The 23,187-nt window shown below is 57.4% G+C and overlaps 1 protein-coding gene across 3 annotated transcripts in view; it reads left to right on the top strand.

The window, feature by feature from the left end:
• CTTN (cortactin) overlaps nucleotides 1-22,555 on the top strand; it is a 29,190-nt gene extending 6,635 nt beyond the window's left edge. For 2 of the 3 annotated variants that reach the window (XM_061161607.1, XM_061161615.1), the window contains exons 3-18: nucleotides 627-713; nucleotides 845-918; nucleotides 2,781-2,910; nucleotides 5,282-5,392; nucleotides 6,035-6,089; nucleotides 6,943-7,053; nucleotides 9,379-9,489; nucleotides 10,032-10,142; nucleotides 10,867-10,977; nucleotides 13,916-13,971; nucleotides 15,996-16,065; nucleotides 16,712-16,860; nucleotides 18,400-18,489; nucleotides 19,901-20,042; nucleotides 20,721-20,792; nucleotides 21,532-22,555. In XM_061161607.1, coding sequence (XP_061017590.1) covers nucleotides 627-713; nucleotides 845-918; nucleotides 2,781-2,910; nucleotides 5,282-5,392; nucleotides 6,035-6,089; nucleotides 6,943-7,053; nucleotides 9,379-9,489; nucleotides 10,032-10,142; nucleotides 10,867-10,977; nucleotides 13,916-13,971; nucleotides 15,996-16,065; nucleotides 16,712-16,860; nucleotides 18,400-18,489; nucleotides 19,901-20,042; nucleotides 20,721-20,792; nucleotides 21,532-21,668 — 1,617 coding nt within the window. In that variant the 3' untranslated portion in view covers nucleotides 21,669-22,555. The remainder of the gene's footprint in view (nucleotides 1-626; nucleotides 714-844; nucleotides 919-2,780; nucleotides 2,911-5,281; nucleotides 5,393-6,034; nucleotides 6,090-6,942; nucleotides 7,054-9,378; nucleotides 9,490-10,031; nucleotides 10,143-10,866; nucleotides 10,978-13,915; nucleotides 13,972-15,995; nucleotides 16,066-16,711; nucleotides 16,861-18,399; nucleotides 18,490-19,900; nucleotides 20,043-20,720; nucleotides 20,793-21,531) is intronic. The other variant, XM_061161626.1, reaches the window with a different exon arrangement.
• The last annotated feature ends 632 nt before the right edge of the window (nucleotides 22,556-23,187 follow it).

The following is a 23,187-nucleotide window of genomic DNA, read 5'->3' as shown; positions in this document are numbered from 1 at the left end:
GTCTAAGTTAAGAAAATCATTGTTAGGTTTCAAGTAATTATTTTTAAGTCAAAATGGATGCTTTAAAAAAAAATTGTGATAAAATACAGCAGACTTTACTATTGGCGACATCACGTTCCCAGTGTTGGACAACACTGTTGTCAGGAGACTTAGTCGGGGAGGTTCCTGTTGAGTGAAGTAGCACACGTGACTTTTTTTATTTTTCAGAAAATTTCCTCACTTGAGTTGAAGCCAGGAGTATTTCTTGTGTGTTTCTGCCCTGTGACTGCAGTGTTGGAGCTCTCATGTTAGGTTTCTTTGGGTCCTTCCGGTGTCACTCAGGCACGGGGATTATGAGTGACCGTTTTTTTTTTTAAAGAAAAAAAAAAAGAAAATTGGCTACATCTTGGTTGTGGCCTGCAGGAATCTAGTTCACTGACTGGGGATTGAACCTGGGCCCCTGGCATTGGGAGCAGGGAGTCTTAGCTGCTGGACCCCCAGGGAAGTCCCATGAGTGGACCTCTTGAGCACATAGCTCCCCGCCCTCCCTGTGCCGTCCAGGGCTTTGGGGTCTTGGGCAGAGCGTCCATGTGGGCCTCTGGGCAGGGCTCTCCTGACATCTGTGACCATCCACGCTGCCCTTGCAGATGTGGAAAGCCTCAGCCGGCCACACTGTGTCCATCACCCCGGACGACGGGGGAGCTGATGACTGGGAGACCGACCCCGATTTCGTGGTAGGAGCCGCCAGTCTGCCTGCCTCTCCCGTCTCCTGAAGTGGATCCTCCCAGGTGTTTGGGTGGGTGAGTGGGTGGGGGGCTGTTTCACAGTCCAGGGTGTGGGGTGTACTCTTTATTTTTCTTTGCAGAATGATGTAAGTGAGAAAGAGCAGAGATGGGGGGCCAAGACCGTGCAAGGATCTGGGCACCAGGAGCACATCAAGTAAGAGACCTTCTCGATCTTTGTGTGACGGTGACATTCTGAAACGTGAAGGGGTGAGGCAGGGCACGCTCCCCGCTGGTGAGCGCGAGTGCCCTGCTTCTGCGCGCTGGCCCTGCTTCTGCGTTGTCTGGTCCCTTGTAGTTCACACAGTAGGTGAAAATGAGGTCTGACGCATACATACTTAGGTGTTTGTGTATGTGCATCTGTACAGACGTGCTCAGTGGTTTAAAATTCTCATTGCCGATGTCTCCTGTACTCCTGATTCTCCAGTCTGGTTTTCAAGCTTGTGGTTTTCATCCAGGAGCACTGTTACCTAAGCTGTTCTCTCTGCAGATGGGAGGTTTCTAAAGCATGGGCTGTGGTTGTCTTTGAAGACATGAGATCAGAAACACCCCCTCCTTAATTTGTATTATTTTGTTATAATGTTATTATTCTGTTGTCAGTTGGATACCCTGAGCTGAGTCCTGAACTTCTTGTTCTCATGAAGGTGGAGATAGGAGAAATGCATGAAGCAGGGATTGTCCCTGACTTGGCCAGTCTTAATTCGCCACCTCCGGGGTAGCTTGTTTTCTTGTTGGGAGGTGTAGATAAAAGGGCCTTTGAGAATGTGCTCAGACTTTTATTTCCGCCTGTGCTGGCCTCAGTGAGGGCGTGTGCTCCCCTGCCCTGATTGTGACCAGTTGGGTCGTTTATAGAGCACTGGTCTTGCTTGGCTCTAGGATCTCTGCAGTGAAATGAAGTTCTTCTTGGCTGAGAAGGGTTTAGCCGTTCATCCAGAAAAGTGGGTGAAGTCTGCATTGCGGGCATTTTAGACACAAGTGTTCCTCCCTCCCTGACTCCCTGAGCCCGCCACCTTGCAGCTCTTCGGAGAAGGGCCTGGGACCCGCCGGAGGAGCTGCTGCTGGGAGCTGTCTCGGGCTCCCTGCTCTGGGGTCAGACTGACTGCTGACCTGGTTTTGTCATCCAGGCCTCTTAGCCCTGCTGTTCCCCGTGGTTTCAAAACACATTGGGGAGGGCAGATTGGAGAAGAAAGGAACTCTCTCTGGTCAGGCAGCCTGTGGGTGGGTTAGAATTCAGAGAACATCCAAGGCAGAACTGCTTTTGGCTTCCTGAGGTCCCTCTACGGTGCTTGGAGGCTGGTCTTCTTCCCCAGCTCGTCAGGGGCTCGGAAGGTGGCCAGGCCTGGTTGGTGTTCTAAGCCGCACGTCCGGGATTGCTGTCCAGATGTGGAGATGTGGCTGTGGTGTGAGGTGGCCCTCGGCGGCCCTGGGGGACAGCTGCCCGGTCTGCCCGTTGTGGCTGCATCTGGTGATCTGCATTGCTGTTCCTAGCGCTTAAAGTGAAAGTGGCTTTTACATCTTAAGTTCTGAAAGCCTCTCACTTCACCTTTGAATGGAAAGCTGGGGTGCTTCACGTGGCGAGAAACCGTCTGAATATTCCACATCTCTGGGCTCCTGGCCTAGGGTCGTCTGGGTGCACGCCTGTTGACTTTGTCTCCCGTTTGCCTGCTAGCTGTCCCGGGTCAGGTGTCTGGTGAACCCAAGGAGCTGTCCTCCACTTGGTGGAATGCTATCCACATCATAGCCCAGCTTCTGTAGGGGCTTGGAGATGACTCACTGTGTGTGTTTAGACTTGCTTTTTTTCCCCATTAACCTGCATATGATTCCGAGAACTGCTGGAGTTGGGGGCAGCTGGAGGTGCAGTAGAGTGAACACAAGGGAGGCCGGGCTGGGGAGCCATCGGGGAACGAAAGCTCTCAGATTGCAGAGATGACGTCCTTGTCTGTCCTCCCAGAATGCACAGACGCATGTCTGGGCTGGCTGGCTGACTGATTTGTTCGTCTTCCATCTCTTCCCTCCAAGCATCCACAAGCTGCGGGAGAATGTGTTTCAAGAACACCAGACCCTCAAGGAGAAGGAGCTGGAAACGGGACCCAAAGCCTCGCATGGCTACGGAGGGAAGTTTGGCGTGGAGCAGGACAGGATGGACAAGGTGAGTGCCGGCGCATGTGGTGTCAGGGTCCTGGTGTGCTTGGCCTCGCCAGGGTCAGCAGGGTTGTCTCTCGGCCCGCCCCCTCCACTGAAAAGTTGGGAGTCCCCTTGAGGATGAGATTTGCCAGAAGGCACCCTCTCTCAATTGACCTTAGCTGAGAAGAGCTGTGGTATCTGGAAGCTATCTTCAGATTCTGAGTTGCTGGGGGGGGGTGTGGTGTGCTGGGGAACCTGGAGCTGGAGATGAGGTCCTACCAGAGGCCGGCTCTAACGGGGACGGAGGCCGCAGGTGGCCGGGCTGCCACCTGGGTGTCACCTGGGGTTCAGGCTTAGCCGTAGTGGTTCCCATCTGCAGCCCAGAGCTGAGTTTCAGCGCCTGGTTTCATGTTGAGGCTGGGAAGTCAGCCACCTGGCCCGCTGTCCTTCCCACACTTGGTGACCTTCAGAGAGGACCCTGGCCGCTGGCGTCAAGCCGTGGCCCACCACACTGAGGACAGGCAGGTCCAAGGAGGTGGGACTGAAGCTGTTAACAGTGCAGCATCCTTTGCTGGTACTTGGAGAGGGGGCTGGATGAGCTGGGGGCTGTGTCCGCCCTGCAGAGAGGACAGTAGACCCGAGCAGGTGTGCGTTTCCCAGGTGGGGTAACCTTAGATGTTGCCTTCACTCTGTGCTGAGGTGTCAGCTGGGGGCGGGTTCCTCTGTGATTCCAGCCCGTCCCCCTTGTGCCTGGATCGGACTCAGCCCGGAGTGACAGGGCTTGTGGCACTGGTGGGCCAGCACCTGCTTGAGAGAGGGGGGGGGCCCCCCCCACGACCCGAGTGTCACCCCTCCTTCCCGCAGTGCTCTGCCTGGTGCTGACTGTCTGATAAGAAACAGAGTCTCGTCAGTGTAGGACCAAGGCCAATCTGGGGGAGAGAGCTGTTTTGATCAGAAAGTCGGGGGAATCGCTGAGCTTTCACCCTGGCCGTGTTTGTGGAACAGCTGTCTGACTTCTTAGTGATGAAGGTCACGCGGGGGTCCTCTGGGCACACTGCTGCCTCCGCATTACCTTGTTGATGTTGTCTGGGTGAGACCCCCGAAGCTGCAGATGGCTGGTCTCTGCCACGGGTTTTCCGAGGCCGTGGTGCTCTGGATCAGCTGTTAGCTGTGGGCATCAGATCCAGCCTGGGAGGGAGAGAAAGTAACAGCTTCGGACTGGAAAGTAAAACCTGCTTTCCTCCCTGGCTATGGAAGAAAGCGCTCCCTGAGCTGCCTGCAGAGCTGTTAGCAGTGGTGGTGACCTTGTGGGGTTTGGACCCTAAACGCTGCTGCTGAAGTTCCGGATAAACAAGTGGGAGAGGAGTTGGTAGTGCGCTGGCAGGCCCCTCGCTGTATTGTAGGAGGGGGCCAAGGTGGGGGTGACTCCCTGAGGATGATTTAGGCTCTGGACGAGCCGCCTCCTTGCCCGGCCTCGGGTCATGCGTCAGTCATCTGTCCTGTGTCCTCAGTGTCCACAAAGAGGTCCGTGACCACTGTCCATTCTGCCGAGGGCGCCTGCTGCCTTACTCTGAGGGTCGGGCCTGGGCGACCGGAGCAGCACGGGGCCGCTCAGAGTGCGGGGTGTAAATATTTTTAGCTTCCTGGCCACCGCAGGGTCTCGGGCGGCTCCTGAACTAGCTGTATTGTCTTGACACCAAGTTAGGCGTAGATTTTCTGTAAATGAACACATGTGGTATGTTCTAGAACGCTTTATTTACAAAGAACCTTGGTGCTGGATGTGGGCCTCAGGCCCCGGCTTGCTGACCACACAGCGGAAAGCTCGGGGTGGACTGCTCGGTCAGCACGTGGCCTTGAGAGGTCACCGCTTCCCTGACTGGGGGGTGGCGAGGCGGTGGCAGGCCCCACTGCACAGCTGGGTGGGCTGGGTGTGTGGCAGCTGTTGACACTGAACGTGTGGTGTGCCTGAAGCATGTCATCTGTGTTCTGGTTTGTGCCGATTCCTGGGCCATGTGTTTTGAGGAGGGCCACCTGAGGGTGGTGATCACTGCCGGCAGTCTTCCTGGAAGTGGTCTCAGGAGTCGTTGGCAGGCTGCTGACTCTGTGGGGCCTGGCCTCCTGGTTTTTCACACTCAGGCACCTCAGAAGGCCCCTTGCGGGTGGGGTTCAGGCAACTTCTGGGGAGCCTGGTGTGGAGAGGGTTCAGGAACACCTGACTGGGGGCCCTGGTGTTGCGATGCCCCCGGAGTCACCTCCCCTGGGCCGGCTTCCACGTGGAGTGGTTCTGTTTGCATCACCCACGCCGAGTGGAAGTGCAGGCTGCCTCCAGGTGGGGGGCGGGTCCAGTGTGGCAGTGCTGGTGGGTGTCTGATGCTTCACTTTCGCCCCTGTTCCAGTCGGCTGTCGGCCATGAGTATCAGTCAAAGCTCTCCAAGCACTGCTCGCAGGTTGACTCCGTCCGGGGCTTTGGAGGCAAGTTTGGTGTCCAGGTGGACAGAGTGGACCAGGTGAGTGAAATGTCTTGGGCAGCCGGGGCCCCACCTTGTAGATTGAGCTTGCTCCGAGTGTCCTCTGGGCGTCTCGGAGTGGTGCAGAGGGTCCTTGGACTGTGGGACTGCAAGATGGGGTCCCGAGCACAGGCTCCTGAGGGTCACCCCCCGACAGATGCTCTGAGATGATGGGCTGTTTAAGAGGTGAGCACAGTCAAGAGTAAGGGTTTTCCCCCGATTGCTGCAGAAACCCCCGTGCTGGTGCCTGGGATGGCCTTTGGTGTGTCCTGGGGGACAGTGGGGACTCTGTGTCCCTGCCTGTGTCACGGTGACAGAGGGCCTCCCCTCACACCCACTTCCAGGGTGTGCTGAGGGTCTGATGCTGCTCCTCTGGTCTGAAGTGCTGGCTCAGGGCCAGCAGCCCCCTCGTTTTATGTCATAGCATTGAGGGCCACCTGGCTCCTTGGCTGGGGCGGCCCCCGGGCTTCAGTGAGTGTTTCAAGGTGTGCAAATTCAAAATACTGGTGCTTTGGGCATTAGTAGCTTAGGAAAGAAAAAAATAAAAAAATACCAATAACATGCTTTGTGTTTTTTAAAATGTCACATATGTTGTGAATCCAGACATTGAAATCTGCATCTCTTCTTTTTCTGTGACTGCAGTCTGCTGTGGGCTTTGAGTACCAGGGGAAGACCGAGAAACACGCCTCACAGAAAGGTGAGATGGGGGAGATGCAGAAAGCCCCCCCTGCTTTTGAAGGGCAGGAGCACGTTGTCCCTTGAGGCCTCATCCGGAGGGGGCAGGTGTTGCCATGGGCAGGACACTGCCCTCTCCTTCAGGCATCTGGGTTGTGGTGTGGTGTGGCGGGGTCCCCGGCAGGCAGCACATGGACCCTGGCATCTTGTGTCACCCCATTGCCTCACCCTCCTCTGAGCAGCGTTGCCTCGGGAACAGTTCATTCTTAAGCTTGGTTGGCAAAGCAGACTTTCCCCTTAGGATAGTAACCAGAGCTGTTTCGTTGCTGATGTTTGCATAGCGTCCACGCTGTCTTGAACAGGGTGCTGGTTGGTCTTCACAAGCTCGTGCTCCCTTGTGCTCACTTTTTCAGTGAAAGCGCATCACTCTCCCGAAGCACTCGAGCTGCTTTTGTGAGCCTGTTTGCTTACGCCTCTTGCAGGGCATTCGACGACCAGGGAAGTAGCTGGCCTGAGCGCGCTCTAGGGGCAGGTCCGCCTGGTCCACCCAGCCCAGGGTGTTGGCGGGCTCTGGTCTTTTCTGGAAAGACCCATGTGGTCATGTCCCTTTGTTTATATGCTGAGCTTTGTTTTAATGGTTACTTTCCAAAGTAACTTGTGGCTCACCTCTGCCCTCCAGCTGTCGGAAGGGGCCAGACTGCAGGGACACGAGACGACACCCAGCGCCACACCTGATGGCGGGTGGCTCCTTGTGCTGCTTCACACGTGTTCCTGTCTCCTGGTGCATTGTCGCCCGAAACTTTTGTCCTGCTGCTTTTAACCAGAGTGACGTTTTGCCCTGACACGCTTTACCCGCTGCCGCCCTGTCTCCCCAGATTACTCGAGCGGTTTCGGTGGCAAGTATGGCGTGCAGTCCGACCGCGTGGACAAGAGTGCCGTGGGCTTCGACTACCAGGGCAAGACGGAGAAACACGAGTCACAGAGAGGTGGGTGGGCGGGCCGCCGTGTACCCCACTGACTATCGGGGCGCCCAGGGCCCCTCGTCGCGTGTGCGTTTACTGAAGCCCAGCAAGCTCTCTCTCCCCTTGCAGATTGGTTTATGTTTTATTTATACAGATCTCTTAATTTGAAGTATTTGGACATCTCTGTTCTTACCTGGTCAGTGTAGGGGGTTTATCGTCGTTTTGATGACTGCTCGCTTCTCCGCTGTATGAAGATTGTGTAGTCCCTGAACTGTTCCTCTCTGGAAGGTGGAGTTGAGCTTATTTCCAGTTTTGGATGTTAAGAATTGACTACCGTGAATATTCTTGTCCTTGTATCTGACGTACAAAAGTGATTATTTAAAAGATAAATTCTAGCAGTGGAATTGCTGAGTCAAAGGATGTTGAACTTAAAATTTTGCTGGATGCTGCCAGGTTGTCCTTAGCAGCCAGCCTGACCCTCCCTTCGCTGTGGTGCCCCCTGTTGGAGGGCAGTTACAGCGCTCTGCCCACTGAGGTGCGTGTGTGTGGAGTTGGACACAAAGGCTCGACCCCTGTTGCAGAGCTTGAGATTGGCTGGTTCTTCTGCATGGTGTGTTTTGTTTGGCCTGCGAATTCAAGTTTTTGAATCATTGGCAACATAGAAATTGAGAGTTCACATGGTTTTGTAAATCTCCAGATTTTTTTAAGAATCGAAAATGAAAGCCGCCACTGGCAGCACCAGTGACCAGGCGTCTCTCTGAGGGAAGGGCCGCTGGACCTGAGGGCGTCGCTTCCCTTCTGCCCGAGGCCCGCCTGCCCTGGCGCTGGGCCCCCCCCTCCGTGTGCTGGGGACACGCCTGGACGCCTCTGCCCCGTGTGCACGCGCTCATCAGGACCTGCTATTGGATCCTGTTCATTTTGCGAGGCTTTCTCCCCAGATGCCCTTGCAGAAGAATAGCGATGCCTCCAGGAAGCTGGGGAGCAGAGGCCGAAGTGCCTGGAGCAGCGCAGGTGTCCTTGGCAGCCCTGGGCCTGCCCGGGTGGGGATGAGTCCCCGCTCACGGGTCTGTGACGGAGCCTGCTGTGTGTAAGAACAGCTATCTAGTGTTTATAGTAACTTAGCCTTGAGTGGAACTGACGTTCCTAGAAGGTGCTCCTCATTTATTCTGTTTCTTTGGAGGTGCCCCATCTCGCCTCTGCTGTAGTTGAGGAAGCAGGGTGACTTAGTGTTTGTTTTATTTTTGGCTGCCCTTCCTTGCTCTGCGCGGGCTTTCTCTAGTTGCGGTGAACAGGGGCTACTCTTGGTTGCGGTTCATGGGCTTCTCACTGTGGTGCTTCTCCTGTTGCAGAGCGTGGGCTCTAGGTGCTCAGGCTTCAGTAGTTGTAGCACGCAGGCTCGGTAGTTGTGGCACATGGGCCTAACTGCCCTGTGGCAAGTGGAATCTTCCCAGACCAGGCATTGAACCCGTGCCCCCTGCATTGGTTTTGCTGGGACTGCCAAGGAAGCCCCTGCCTCGAGTGACCTTCTAAAAGCTTGCTCCTATTGCTCATTCTTGATTTCAGAAGCTTCATGTCAACTTTGTCTTCATGCCGTCTTCTGGAATAAAGGAGAGGTGCTGCAATTATTTATTTGCTGTATTTACTACTTTTTGCAGTTCTTCTGTACATATAAATAATATTTTTAAGTGTTTTCCACATTTGCAATCTTAGAGTAAGCATTAAAGTTTTGTTTTTTTTTTTCCCAGTTATTTACTTATTTGACTGCTGGGATCTTAGTTGCCGTATTTAGGATCCTTATTGCAACTTTTGGAATCTAAATCCCTGATCAGGGATTGAATCTGGGCTGCTTGCTTTGGGAGCGTGGAGTCTTAAGCCTCTGGACCACCAGGGAAGTCCCCCTGGTTGTTGTTGGTTTTTTTTTTTTTTTTGGCTGCACTGGGTCTTTGTTGCTGTGAGGACTTTTCTCTAGTTGTGGCAAGCAGGCTACTTTAGTTGCGATTGCATGGGCCTCTCAGGGCAGTGGCTTGTCTTGTTGCAGAGTGCAGGCTTTAGAGCGTGTGGACTCGGTAGCTGGCGGTTTCCAGACTCTAGAACATCGCCTCAGTAGTTGTGGTGCGCAGGCTTAGTTTGAGCTTAGTTGCTCTGCAGCACAGGAAATCTTCCTGGACCTGGAATCGCACCCATGTCTCCCGCAGTGGCAGGCGGATTCTTTACCGCTGAGCCACCAGGGAGGCCCCCTTGGTTGGTTTGTTTGAAGGAGTGATAGAAGTCCTTCCTTCCAGACTGCTGAGGCTCACGGCCTGCTTGCTGTTCCTGTGGCGGTGTGTGACTGCTTTTTCTTGTTTGCAGATTACTCCAGAGGTTTCGGTGGCAAGTATGGTGTCGACAAGGACAAGGTGGATAAGAGCGCAGTCGGCTTCGAGTATCAAGGCAAAACGGAGAAGCACGAGTCCCAGAAAGGTGGCCTTAGCTTTACCTCATTCTCCAGCCAGCGGCTGTTAACGTGCCGGGTGATAATCAGGACAGACATGGAGAACCGGAACACGGCCAGGAGGCCTGAGGGCAGATGAGCTGTTAAACATGGAACTTGAAAACAGCACATACAAACCAGCGCTGTTAACTAAGAAACCCAGCCCTTGGCCAGCCTGTAGCTCTGACGCCTCAGCAGAGTGGCTGGTGATGGCCCTCAAGTCTCCCGTCTGTGTGCGGAAGAGGCCCCGCTGGTTGAGCAGCATGCCTTGGGTCTTCCCGCCTGGGGTCCCATCTGTGTTTATCCAGGAGACCCGGATTGTAGCTGAGGGTATTTTCTGGACATGGTGCGGGGAGGTCCTCTTAATGAAGGTCACTGGAAGTTTTACCAAAGGTCTGGAGCACACTCAACATACAGGAGCAAGGACGGGTTGAGCGAGCTGTGTGTGTTTAACTTTGTGGAAAACGTGCTTTCTCCCTGTTACGCAGGCTGCCTGTTAATGCTCGATTGTGGCCTTTTGTGTTGTCTGTAGACTACGTGAAAGGCTTTGGGGGGAAGTTTGGTGTGCAGACGGACAGACAGGACAAGTGTGCCCTCGGCTGGGACCACCAGGAGAAGCCCCAGCTGCACGAGTCCCAGAAAGGTGCGTCCCCCCTCGGCCTCCCGGAGCTCAGCCTTGTTCACAGGTTCCTGTGCGCCGGGCCCCGCAGTACTTGTGTGGCAGTGTGTCGTGTCTTCCCTGGGGGGCGGGGAGGGTCCCTCTGCCTCCCTCAGCTTTGAAAAGACCCCTCTGCCTGTAGTGATCCCCTGGGGGATTACGGTGAGGCCTCTGTGCCCTGCAGCTCTGGCTGCCACCGCAGTTTCCAAGGGGCTGCTTCTGCCCGCACGAGTGGCTAAAGGGGCGGCTCTGTGCTCCCAGCCAGGAGGTGAGCTGTGTCCCTGGAAGAGTAGCTGCCAGAGCCCAGCTTGCGCCCTCCCAGGCGGCGGGTCCAGAGCAGGGCTGGGGACAGGCTGTGTGTGTGATGTGTCTCTTTGACGTGTGCAGAGACACATGCTCTTGTCTGCAGTGCAGGCAGGACCCTCGAGACAAAGCCCGGAGCCTGGCATGGCTTTCCCAGCCAGCTTACAGACAGTTCCTAGCCTGCTTTCGAGCCTTGGCGACCCGTTCAGATTTCATTTGTCCTTCAACCTTTTGAGCCCTTTGTGACCATCGGTGACGCTGGGAGCTGGCTCTGTGGCTCCCTTGCTCGAAAGGGCTCTCGTTTTCTTGAAGCGCTGTGTTTGATTCCTGCAAACCTTCTACGATTTTAACCAAATTTGTTTTCCTCTCTTGGTTGTTTTCTCCACGGTCCCCTGTGGATTTTCAGATTATAAGACTGGTTTCGGAGGCAGATTTGGTGTTCAGTCCGAGAGGCAGGACTCCTGTGCTGTGGGGTTTGATTACAAGGAGAAACTGGCCAAGCACGGGTCCCAGCAAGGCACAGTTGCTTCCCAGCCCCCTCCTTCCCTTCCCGTGCCCCCGCTTAGCACAGACCTCAGGCTCGGCCTCTGGTCACTGCTATCACCGCAGGGCTTGGCTCTTCCTCCACTGCTCTGCGGAGCGGAACCCCCTGCGCACTCCTCCCCACTCACTTTCTCACCTGTAACCTCTCGGGTGTGTGCTTCGTAAAAGGGAGCGTGAACTGCAGGTGACTGGTCTCTGGAGCGGGCGCCTGGCCTCCCTCAGCCTCCCCGGCAACTCTCGCTGTTAGCACAGCTGTTGTAACTGTGGAATAAGCTGCCTTCTTGCCTCTGAGGCCGGGAGAAATGTGCTAGGTTCAGCACGACTGCTGGCCTTGGACCAGAGGGGCACAGGGCAGGCATGTCCACATGGCTTTTGGGTCTCAGTTGTCGGGGTGTTTTTTGGAGTTTTTATTTTTTTATGACCCTGTTTGCCTGTAACTCCTTCACAGCGAAGTAGACAGTAGGTATAGGAGGCTGGAATCACAGGACGTGTCTGGGTGTGTGTTCACATAAAGGAAGCAGAATCACAGGAGGGTCTGAGTATGTGCTCACATACAGGAAGCTGGACTCACAGGAGGGTCTGGGTGTGTGCTCACAACAGGCAGCTGGAATCACAGGAGGGTCTGGGTGTGTGCTCAGGTACAGGAAGCTGGAATCACAGGAGGGTCTGGGTATGTGCTCACAACAGGAAGTGGAATCACAGGAGGGGTGTGAGTGTGTGCTCAGGTACAGGAAGCTGGACTCACAGGAGGGTCTGGGTGTGTGCTCACAACAGGCAGCTGGACTCACAGGAGGATCTGGGTGTGTGCTCAGGTACAGGCAGCTGGACTCACAGGAGGGTCTGGGTGTGTGCTCACAACAGGAAGCTGGAATCACAGGAGGGTCTGGGTTTGTGCTCAGGTACAGGAAGTGGAATCACAGGAGGGTCTGGGTGTGTGCTCACAACAGGAAGCTGGAATCACAGGAGGGTCTGGGTGTGTGCTCAGGTACAGGAAGCTGGAATCACAGGAGGGATCTGGGTGTGTGCTCAGGGACAGGAAGCTGGAATCACAGGAGGGTCTGGGTGTGTGCTCAGGTACAGGAAGCTGGAATCACAGGAGGGTCAGGGTGTGTGCTCACAACAGGCAGCTGGACTCACAGGAGGATCTGGGTATGTGCTAACATACAGGAAGTGGAATCACAGGAGGGATCTGGGTGTGTGCTCACAACAGGAAGCTGGAATCACAGGAGGGTCAGGGTGTGTGCTCAGGTACAGGAAGTGGAATCACAGGAGGGATCTGGGTGTGTGCTCAGGTACAGGAAGCTGGACTCACAGGAGGGTCTGGGTGTGTGCTCACAACAGGAAGCTGGACTCACAGGAGGGTCTGGGTTTGTGCTCAGGTACAGGAAGTGGAATCACAGGAGGGTCTGGGTGTGTGCTCACAACAGGAAGCTGGAATCACAGGAGGGTCTGGGTGTGTGCTCAGGTACAGGAAGCTGGAATCACAGGAGGGATCTGGGTGTGTGCTCAGGTACAGGAAGCTGGAATCACAGGAGGGTCTGGGTGTGTGCTCAGGTACAGGAAGCTGGAATCACAGGAGGGTCAGGGTGTGTGCTCACAACAGGCAGCTGGACTCACAGGAGGATCTGGGTATGTGCTAACATACAGGAAGTGGAATCACAGGAGGGATCTGGGTGTGTGCTCACAACAGGAAGCTGGAATCACAGGAGGGTCAGGGTGTGTGCTCAGGTACAGGAAGCTGGAATCACAGGAGGGATCTGGGTGTGTGCTCAGGTACAGGAAGCTGGACTCACAGGAGGGTCTGGGTGTGTGCTCACAACAGGAAGCTGGAATCACAGGAGGGTCTGGGTGTGTGCTCAGGTACAGGAAGCTGGAATCACAGGAGGGTCTGGGTGTGTGCTCAGGTACAGGAAGCTGGAATCACAGGAGGGGTGTGACTGTGTGCTCAGGTACAGGAAGCTGGAATCACAGGAGGGTCTCAGTGTGTGCTCACAACAGGAAGCTGGAATCACAGGAGGGTCTGGGTATGTGCTTAGGTACAGGAAGTGGAATCACAGGAGGGATCTGGGTGTGTGCTCAGGTACAGGAAGTGGAATCACAGGAGGGTCTGAGTGTGTGCTCAGGTATAGGAAGCTGGAATCACAGGAGGGTCTGGGTGTGTGCTCACAACAGGCAGTTGGAATCACAGGAGGGTCTGGGTGTGTGCTCAGGTACAGGAAGCTGGAATCACAGGAGGGGTGTGACTGTGTGCTCAGGTACAGGAAGTGGAATCACAGGAGGTTCTGGGTGGTGCTGGGAGTCCAGATGCAGATGTGCTTCTGCTCAGGGCAGTTCCCTCAGGACCTGGACATGCAGTTGGAGAGGTGTTAGTCCTGAGAGGCCCTTAGCCTGTGTTCAGGGAGGGAGGCAGAGAATCACCTGGGGCTGACCCTGCAAACCACATGGACATGGCCTTGGCTCTGTGTGGTGTTAACACTGCATGGCAGTGTCTTGTGGACCTGTGTGGCCGTGGCGTAAGTGTGGCTGATAGATGTCCATGGGAGTTTTCTCTCTTTCAAAAGAAGGAGAGAAACTGCACCTCAGAGCCTCTCTTTAAAGCTGGGTAGGGTAGGATTGCAGCAGCGGGCGAGGCTGGGTGGAGGCTGTGCTGGGAGGTGCGCCCTGCCTGCCGCCCGCACCCGCACCCTGGTCCCGGGAGCACACGGAGCATGCCCACCGCTTCCTCCCCACCCCCTGCTTGCTGAGACCCTGGGTGGAGGCCCGCTTGCCTTGCAGGCAAGGGCTCTGCTGCCACGCCCTTGTGTGTTGCTCTGGGTGCGCTCTCCGGGGTGTCCACATCTGCATGTATGCATCTGCTGTCGGCGGCCGCTGGTCCTCGGCCCGGGGCTGAGTGCCGTGTCGTCATTTTGCAGACTACTCCAAAGGCTTCGGCGGGAAATACGGGGTGCAGAAGGACCGGATGGATAAGGTGAGTGCTTCTCCTCCCGGGCTCGGTGTGTCCTGCCGAGGGGTGGGGCATTGGCCATTGTTCTGTGGGTGGTCTTTGGCCTCTGAGAGGGCACCTGGCACATCTTTGAAAAGCCCCCCAGGCAGGTGTGTGTCATCCCCGTGGTGGTGTGAGAAGCTGACACAAGTGTTGGGCTTCCCTTCCCGTGTCCCGGGGTCCTCTCGGGACTCCAAGGCCGCACAGTGAGGCGGTTACGGTCCCTGTTGTGTTGTATAGTGGGGCGTGGGGCCCTTGGCCAGGTGGCTGATTGTGTTGAAAGGGCTGAGCTTGAACCACCTTGGGAGCTGAGTTCCTTGGTCACTCTGGCCGCCTGGTGGTGGCTGTGTCTTGGAGAAGGCGGGTCCAGAATATCTCCGCCACTGCAGGGGCTTGTGACAGTCTACCCAGAGCCAGGGTGCCTGCAAGCTCCACCCTAGCTCTCCCGGGGCACCCTCCTGACCTGTTTCAGGGTCTCCGTCAGCCAGTCCTTAGCACGTCAGGTGGTTGGGGGTCTAGTCTAAACTCCAGCTGCATCGGAGGGGTGGACCCACGAGCTGTGCAGGGCGGCCCCCACCGGGCACCTGTCAGCTCAGTGGCCGGAGGTTGCGGCTGCTCTGCCCGTGGGAGTCTGGACGACAGGGCCTGTCCCTGCTGAGTTCCCTTCCATCAGGCTCCTGGCTGACCCCTGGGGCCCCGAGTGTGGGACTCTGGCGGCGGGCAGTGTCCTGAGGAAGCAGAGCTGGCGCTCACTGATGCGGGGGCGCTGAGGGCCTGGAGGCGGGGCACTGCGAGTGTGGGAGCGGGGCTGGGCCTCCTCGCCGGTGCAGGTGGGCAGAGGGAAGCAGGCAGGCCTGCTGCGGAGGAGGCGGCACATGGCTGATGGGAAGCCAGCTTGGGAGCCCCGCGGCCCCCGGGAGGCTTTTGTGTTTCATCTGGTGGGTCCTGAGTGTCTGGGCAAGGGTCTGGCGGGTGAGGGACAAGGATGGGCTGTGTAGCCAGCAACCCCCTGGCCGCGGGGTGGAGAGTGGGTCTCAGAGAACCTGCCAGGCCAGGGCCCCACATACGAGGGGGCGTCAGTGGTCTGATCACAGGCTTCCAGCCGGGGCTGGGGGTGGGTGCTGACGTCCCCGGGTATAAGGGGTGGGGGAACGGAGTGGGCAGGGCCTCCCAGGTGGATGTCGGGGCACCTGCTGGGCCCCACCTGCTGGGGGGTAGGCAGGGCTGGTGAGACAGCTGGGGCGGGCTGCCAGGCAGGGCAGGCAGTGCCGGTGGGGTGGGGGCCTGCAGAGCGTGTGGGCAAAGGCCATGTCTAGGATGGTGGCGGAAGAGGAGACCGGGAGGGCACCTGGCAGGGCGGGGCCGCCACCGAGACCATCCTGGGGGCAGGGGAGGCCCGTGTTCTCTCCCCACACAGCAGAGGCTTCTGGGCTCCCTTGTAAACACTGGGTCTCCTCCGCGGTGAGCCCTCAGGAGGAAGACATGCTGGGTTTACGGTTGTGAAGGTGGGATTTTGGTTTTTCTGCCCTTTTTGAGCAGTTTTCTTGAATTTGAGAGGAAGATGGAGAGGTTTCCTGTGTACTCCCCAACACACACACCCCTCCCTGTGAACCTGTGTTGAACCTGTCTCAGTCGCCCACAGCAGGGGGTGGCATTGGGGTTCACCTCTGGGTTGTATGTCCTGCGGGTCTGGACGAGTGTGCGATAGCTTTCGTTCACCACTCTAGATTTCTGTACTAGTTTTACTGCTGTAAAACCCCTGGCCCTACTGATTCCCCCCACATATGCATTTCTTCTCTGACGTTGGTTCCTGGGTCACCAGCCGGGGCGTGTTGGCACACTTTCTGTGCCTCCGTTATCGTGTGGGCTGGTGGGTACAAGATCTCCGGGTCCGGGCTGGTTCCCCAGGAGGATCTGGGGCCGGCTTAGCAGCTGAGCAGGTTCAGCACTTGTGCCGGCCACAGGAGAGGGGGACCCGGCCCTCCTGACTCCCGCTCGTGTCTCGGCAGAATGCCTCCACTTTTGAGGACGTTGCCGCGGTGTCCTCGTCTTACCAGAAGACTGTCCCTGTTGAAGCAGGTGAGTCCTGGCAAACCCCCGGCAGTCCTGAGGGCTTTCCCAGAAGTTCCGTGCCGTGCGGTGTTCCAGCACGGAGCCGAGGGCAAGTGGAGGGCTGACAGGAGCCGGTGGAACGTTAACGGAGAACCTGGTTACCTGTGGGTTTGGGGGATGGCAAGTGATTGCCCATTGTAATCAAAATTCAGGGAAAACCCCGTCCCAGGAAGTGTCAGATCAGCCTGCATCTCACCTAGTTGCAGGTGTTTTCCCCGGAGGCCCCACGGCCCGTCCTCCGGGGTCCTCGAGGGGTGCCCGGCCCTCCCGTTTTGTCACAGGAAACGTTACGGGGGTGGAGCTCAGTCATTGCTTCTGACGGTTCGATCGAGGACCTCCCTAGGGACATATCTTCCTCGTGAGTGTCTGGTGGTAAAGCATGTAGTGATGTTTGGAGCATGAGAATGTTCCAGATGCAGGGCTCTGTGCCCACCTTCCCGCTGTACGTGTAGCAGACACAGCAGGAAGGCTCGTTCCTGGTGGAGGCTGGGCTGGCAGCCAAGGGGGCACGTCCCCGCTCAGCCAGTGCCTGGGTCCCTGCGGAAGGTCCCCCGGGCCAGCTTGGTGTAGGGGAGACGGCGTTACTCTGTGTAAGTCTCTCCTTCCTTTGTAGTGAACAGCAAAACAAGTAACATCAGAGCGAACTTTGAAAACCTGGCGAAGGAGAAAGAACAGGAGGACCGGCGGAAGGCCGAGGCGGAGCGGGCGCAGAGAATGGCCCAGGAGCGGCAGGAGCAGGAGGAGGCACGGCGGCAGCTGGACGTGAGTGCGGGCGGCGCCAGGGGTCTGGGAGCCCATGGGCCCTGGGTGCGGCTCGCTCATGTCTCCAGTTCATGGGGTCATCGTAGGCACAGCGCCTTCTCGCACTGACGGTTTCAGCCGCACAGGTGGCCCAGACTCTTGTCCCCGGACGCTGGACAGCTGACCCGCCTGACAGCCGTGTTGACCCAGCTCAGGGTGACAGGCAGCCCGTATCCACACGTCTCCCTGGCAGTCTGTCCCCACCATGTCCCTGGGGAGTCTGTCACCTCCTTGGGTGGAAGGTGGGGGCACAGGAGAAGTCCCCGTGCAGGAGTGGGTCTTCGGGCTCTTGCTGTTGCTTCTGGAGCCTGGCTCTGCAGGTTGCTCTGTGATTCTTTGTAGACTTTTTCCATAAGGGAAAGTAGAGATGGGAGCCTGAGAGGTGAGAAGGATGGGGCGGCCCTTCTACCCCTAAAACCCTTCTGGGTGGACTGATGTCCGATGGCGCTGTGCCAGTCTGTCACCCCCCAGTCAGGCGGCTGGAGGCAGATCAGCTCAGGGAGCCGCGGCCACGTCCTTGCCCGGGAAGCGGGTGTGAAAACCCTTGACTCTGCGGTGGTGAGGAAGCGCACAATCTGTAGTAATGCTTGTGGTGTCTTACAGATCGTAAAGCTTTACTTAAACCCACAGACATTTCTTCTCTGAGTTGGTGGTTGGGGCTCTGAAAACCCCATTGGGGGAGGGTGAGGGGCAGAGGCAGGGGCTGTGCAGTGGCAGGGAGTGCTGGGTGGGGATTCCAGACGCCCTGACGCATGCTTTGTCATGGATAACTGCTAACTCTTAATTTCCTTATATCGTTCCTTAACTGCCAGGAACCTTAAAGCTCTCTCTCCTTCAGGTTTTTAGTTGGGCGTTTTTAAGTTTTTCTTTGTTGTAGGCCCGCACTCCGAGGCATTTTTCCTGGTAACTTGGTCTCTTTTTTATATAACACCTTCCTTTTTATGACTTGAGAGTGTAATCTCTGAGATCTGATCAGAAAGATGCAGAGAAGTTGGAAGACTTGAGAGGTTTCTGGTTGTCCCTCCTTTTTGCTTTTGAGGGTCTCTTGCTGTCCCTTCTGCCGTGTCATCCCTCACTGCATCCAGCCCCGTCCCGCCTCCTTGCCCGCCTCCCCCGTGTGAGCCCCCTCAGCACAGCGTCGGTCGCCCCAGCGCTCTCTGGGCTGTGAGCGGCGCTCCAGAGGCAGGACATAGACCGCATGCATCTGAGTGCTCCATCTGGTGGGCAGGGGGCCACAGATGCCTGACCTCCAGGTCTTGGGAGTGAGCATGCCCCTGGGAAGGAATGTCTGTTTTCAGCCCTTCAAGGACACACGCTGCCTGGGGCGTGTTCCTCGCAGGTGGTTCCAGCACCTGGAGGTCTTGTGACCGACCTGGTAGTGCAGATGACCTTGGCTTCAAAGCAGACGCGCCCTTGAAGTCTGTCTGCTCCCGTCTCTGCTGCTTCCTCTGGCAGCGAGTGGCCTGAGGACGTGCTGATGGCCGTGTCTCTGCCTTTCAGGAGCAGGCCCGGGCCCAGAAGCCCACGCCACCCGCGTCCCCCACACCCCAGCCGGCTCAGGAGAGGCCAGCATCGAGCCCCGTCTACGAGGTTGGTGTTGTCATGGTTTGCCAGTGATGCTCTGACTCCTTGAGATGCCCTTGCCAGCCCAGTGCCCTGTGGATGGGGTCTCGCCCTGAGCTTGTCCCAGAGAGCAATCCCTCTGTGTGTGGGGTGTGCACCCCCTCGAACTCCCCCTGCCCCGCCACGTCTCCTGACACGCGGGAGCCAGAAGTCTGCTGCCCTTTCCCTCCCTCTCTCTGCCGGCCACTCCTCAGCTCCTGTCTCCCTCGGCCCTTTCTGCAGAGTCCTTGGTCCCCGGGACCTGTTCCTTTGACCCCTGGTCCCTGAGTGACCTCTCTACCCCCGGCCAAGGCCCCTGCGGCCCCTCTCCCAGAGCAGCTCGGCCCCCACCATCCACACCCACGCCCCCGAGCCCAAATCCCCGCTCTGCCCCAGGGTCCTGTTCACTCACCCGTCTTGGCTCGTCACTTCAGACGGCACCTTCAGCGGTTACTCACTGAGTCCCAGGCGCGCACACTGGCTTGACTCAGGAAACATAAAGGGGTCGGGGGTGGGAGGGCTGTGGGCGAGGCTGGCCGGGCGGGTGGGGTTTTATAACTAATCCTGTGGAAAGGGCCCTGTGCAGGCCACGGCCACCCCCACATGTCCCAGAGCCGGGCCAGCCTGCCTGAACCACCCGATGGGCTGGGGGGAGGCTGCCCCCGCCCCACTGACCTGCTCAGGGTGACCCCCCAGCACAGTGGCTCCCCGCCCTCCCGTCTGCCCCTGTCGCTTCTGGGGCCGCTGCCAGCAGGAGTCTGTGGCTGCTTTGTTCAGCCCTGAGGGGCTCCCGTGTCTGGCCGAGGTGCAGCTCTCCTCTCCACGGCCCCCAGAGGGGCTCTCCCGCCTGCTGCACCCCTGCCAACCTCTGGCTCTTCCTGCAGCTGCTCCACGCGGGCACCGTGCTGCTCTGACCTGGGAGGGAGCCCCAGGCGCTGCCTGGTTGGGCTGGTGGTCGGCTTGAGGCTGTCAGCAGAGCACCTTGTGCTCTCGTGCGTGGCTTGGTCCGTCCCATGCCTCACCTCCGCAGCGTTGGAGGGGATGGGACCCGCCATGCGCGGGCTCCTCCGCTCTGGCTGGAGGGCTGGGGTGCTGCCCTGGAGCTGTTGTCAGAGCCTCAGAGGGCTGGGGGCTCTGGGGGTTTGGGGTGCCTTGGTGGTCTGGGCCTGAAGCAGAGCAGGCCAGGCCTGCCCCAGGAGCGCGCATCTCTTGTGGCCGGCAGGTCCTTAGTGACGGTGGGTCTCAGGGTCGAGGTGAGAGGGGATCCTGGGGAGGGGCCCTGTCAGGACGTTGGTGGGTGACCCACCTCCCCAGGCGTCTGTCCCGTCTTGGCTGGGCTGCCGGGTTTCCGCGTGGCTCTGGGCGGTGGGGCCACGGGAACTTGCCCTTGACTCCCCAGGACGCGGCTCCATTCCGGGCTGAGCCGAGCTCCACCACCGAGCCTGAGCTGGGCTACAGCGTGGAGACCACAGGGTACTCGGAGGCCTACGTCTCGGAGGCCGTCTACGAAAGCACGGAGGCGCCGGGCCACTATCAAGCAGGTGCGGGCTCTCCTGCGTCACTCCCCCTCCGCTGCTTTTCCTCTGAAGACCTCCCCTTTCCTGCGGGCTGAGCTGCCCCACCTCTGCTGTGGCCCCGCGCCCGGGGGCTTCCAGGGAGACCCCCACCCGTGTGGGGGGCACTGAGGGGGTGGGCATGGAGGAGGGTCTCCTGCTGTTGTCTTCCCCGAGGGGAACCCGCAGTGTCTGGAGGTCACAAGGTGGAGGTCCCCGGCACCCTGAAGGTAGAGTGGGTGGATGAGGGTGGGGTTCCCTTGAACTTGGGGCCCGTTGTCCCTCCGGGAGTGACATGGGAATCAGCACGAGAACCTGCCCAGGGCAGAGCGCTCCCCTCCCCTGAGCACGACGGCAGGTGTGATCAGCTGTCTCCCGCTCGCCGTTCATTTGTTCACAACATGGACATTTCCTGACAATAGTGCTGAATGTTTGAAATGTAAAAAATTATACCCTGACAACTGTCCCAGTCTCCACCGAGATGATCCCTCCATGGGTTCGCTCCTCGGGGTGGCTCCCCTTGTCGGTGGGAGGGGCTGGCGGCCCTCGGCGCCCTGGGGCTGCTGACTCCCGACGGGCTCCTCCCAGACCTTGGGAACGGCTGTCTGCCAGGAGTGAGCGTGGAGCTCTGGTTCTCTCTCAGACTCGGCCCTGGTTTTATTCTAGAGGAAGGTACCTACGATGAATACGAAAATGATCTTGGAATCACTGCCATCGCCCTCTACGACTACCAGGCTGGTGAGAAACCGCTGGCGGGCCAGAAGGAGGGTTGGTGGGGGTGCGGGACTGGGGGCTTCCAGGGACTCCTTTGTTGAGAGTTATGGCTCTCAGAATGCTATTTACAGTTTTTAAGAAGAATTTGTATTTAAACAATTGCAAGGTTATAGAAAAGTTGCAGATACAATGCAGGGAATTCTGTATCTTCCTCAGTCCCATTCCACCTGGTCTGGGTTAGGGTTTGTTTTTTGTTTTTTTTTTTGTGCTGAATCTTCTAGTTGTACGTGCTTTCTTCAGTTGCAGGGAGCGGGGCCTGCTTTTCATTCTGACCTGAGGGCTTCTCGCTGCAGCTTCTCTTGTTACAGAGTGTGGGCTCCAGGGCGCTTGGGCTTCAGTAGTGCGGGCATAGTTGTTTAGTTGTCCCACGCACGGCATGTGAAATCGTCCAGATAAGGTGTGCAGCCTGCCTTGGCAGACAGACTCTCGCCCACTGCGCCGCCGGGAAGTCCTGGCTTAGGGATGTGTATGAAGGGCTCTGTCGGGTCTCTGTAGCTGCCCATGTGCGTGCAGAGCCACCCTCACTGAGCAGGGGAGACCAGGACCCCTCCACCCCCGTGGATCCTCTACCCCAGCACCCTGCACCCCTATGGAGCCTCCGTGGGGGGCCGCCAGCTCGAGGGGCTGCTGGTAGGTCTTGCTCCTGGCAGTGGGCTGACCGGAGACACCGAGGGTGACCACTGCCCTCTGGCCTCCTCCCCAGCGGGTGACGACGAGATCTCCTTCGACCCCGATGACATCATCACCAACATCGAGATGATTGACGACGGCTGGTGGCGCGGGCTGTGCAAGGGCAGGTACGGGCTCTTCCCTGCCAACTACGTGGAGCTGCGGCAGTAGGCGCCTCGCCCCGCCACGGCCGCCCGGCCTGGCGCCTCCTGGGTGCGGAGGGGCGTGTACGCGCCTGCTTTTCTATTTAATACTTTTGCTGATGCTTTTGGAAATGTTTACGCCCCAGAACTTGCTAATATATTGTAATCATGTTCCTTGGAGGACTCGCTGTTTGTTTTTATGCATTTAAGGTATTTTCTTTTTTTGCCAAATCGACTGTGGCGTGGAGCCACTCTGGTGACCTTCAGTCCCGAGTGTGGGTTGTCTGTGCCCCGCTGTCGGGAGGCAGGACCACCCCTTGTGGTGGGGGCCTTGTCCTGAGGGTTTGGAGGAAGAGGGAAGGGCCTGGTGGGAAGTTAATGTTGCTGGAAAGCTCTAGAGATTACTGGAGCGTTCTGGTCGTGTGGAGGCGCTGCTCTCGCTGTGAAATCCTGCAGTGGTTGCTGGGTTTCGCAAAGCCCTGCCTTTCTCCTCTTATCCTGGATGCTGTGGGAAGGCAGGTCCCTTCCCCCTGTGAGCCGCAGAAATGCTTCCTATCAAGGGAGATGTATTCTTTCTGCCAAAATAGCATGTTAAGTGACAGCAAAATGTAATGGATCGACTTGCCTGAGAATGTGAGGGGAACAAGCGTGAGCTCTCCTGGGCTGCTGTGGGGAGCCCGTCCCCTGGGAGGGGCTGGGAGGCCCGCTCAGCACCCTCCCGAGTGACCATGTGGAACTGCTCAGGTGTTGGGACCTCAGTGACTGCAAGGGACACATTTTCTTTCCTGAAGTGCATTTGCTTTACCAGAGTTAGGTTGGGTTTTATACGCAATCCTTGTATCTAAGTTTCTGTAGTACACCTCATAGGTATGGTTTTTTTAAATTAAATATTCAAAATAAATTTTTTTTGACCCACTTGCTGCCGAGTCATTCTACATGTGGTCACTTTATTCTCTGGTGGGGGCCGGCCTGGCTCTCAGCACCCAGCAGGGTAAAGCCTGGTGTTTATCAGCTCCAGGCCAACCAGGTTCCCTTTTGAAGAGGCACACTTCTTAAAAGTTACTTTTTTTAGGAGTTGAAATGTTTTAACACTCGAATTGTCAATTATTTGCACAAGGATTCCATGCAAGATAGAAAATGCCATGTCTAAAACTCATTTCTGAATTATAGTTCTCAAAGTAAGTCAAGTGGTGGTTGCAAGGTAGCCAAAGGTAGCATTTTCCTTGGGCTCAGTAAGCCCCGTTCTGGAAGGAGGATGGACGGGCCTGGGGGCAGGTCACGGGAGGACCCAGCTGGGGGTGGGGGGGAGAGTACGGTGTGGCCACGGGACGTGTTCCGATGACACGTCCCGGTCGCCCCAATCTGCTTTTGGTCCTGTTGGTTTCTGCTTTGGAGACCCCAGAGGGGCAGGGGCCCACTGTGCCCACCAGCCCCCCAGTTTCCAAGGCAGTAGGCAGGTCCCCCCTTGTGGGCAGCTCGTGTGGCCACTGAGAACCTTGAAGCTTATGCAAGATCAGCTCCCCCACCCCCAGGGCCCCTGTGCCCTC

This window comes from Dama dama, chromosome 2, assembly GCF_033118175.1.
Source record: "Dama dama isolate Ldn47 chromosome 2, ASM3311817v1, whole genome shotgun sequence".
Lineage (NCBI taxonomy): Eukaryota > Metazoa > Chordata > Mammalia > Artiodactyla > Cervidae > Dama > Dama dama.
This window is presented reverse-complemented; position numbering and strand designations above follow the sequence as displayed.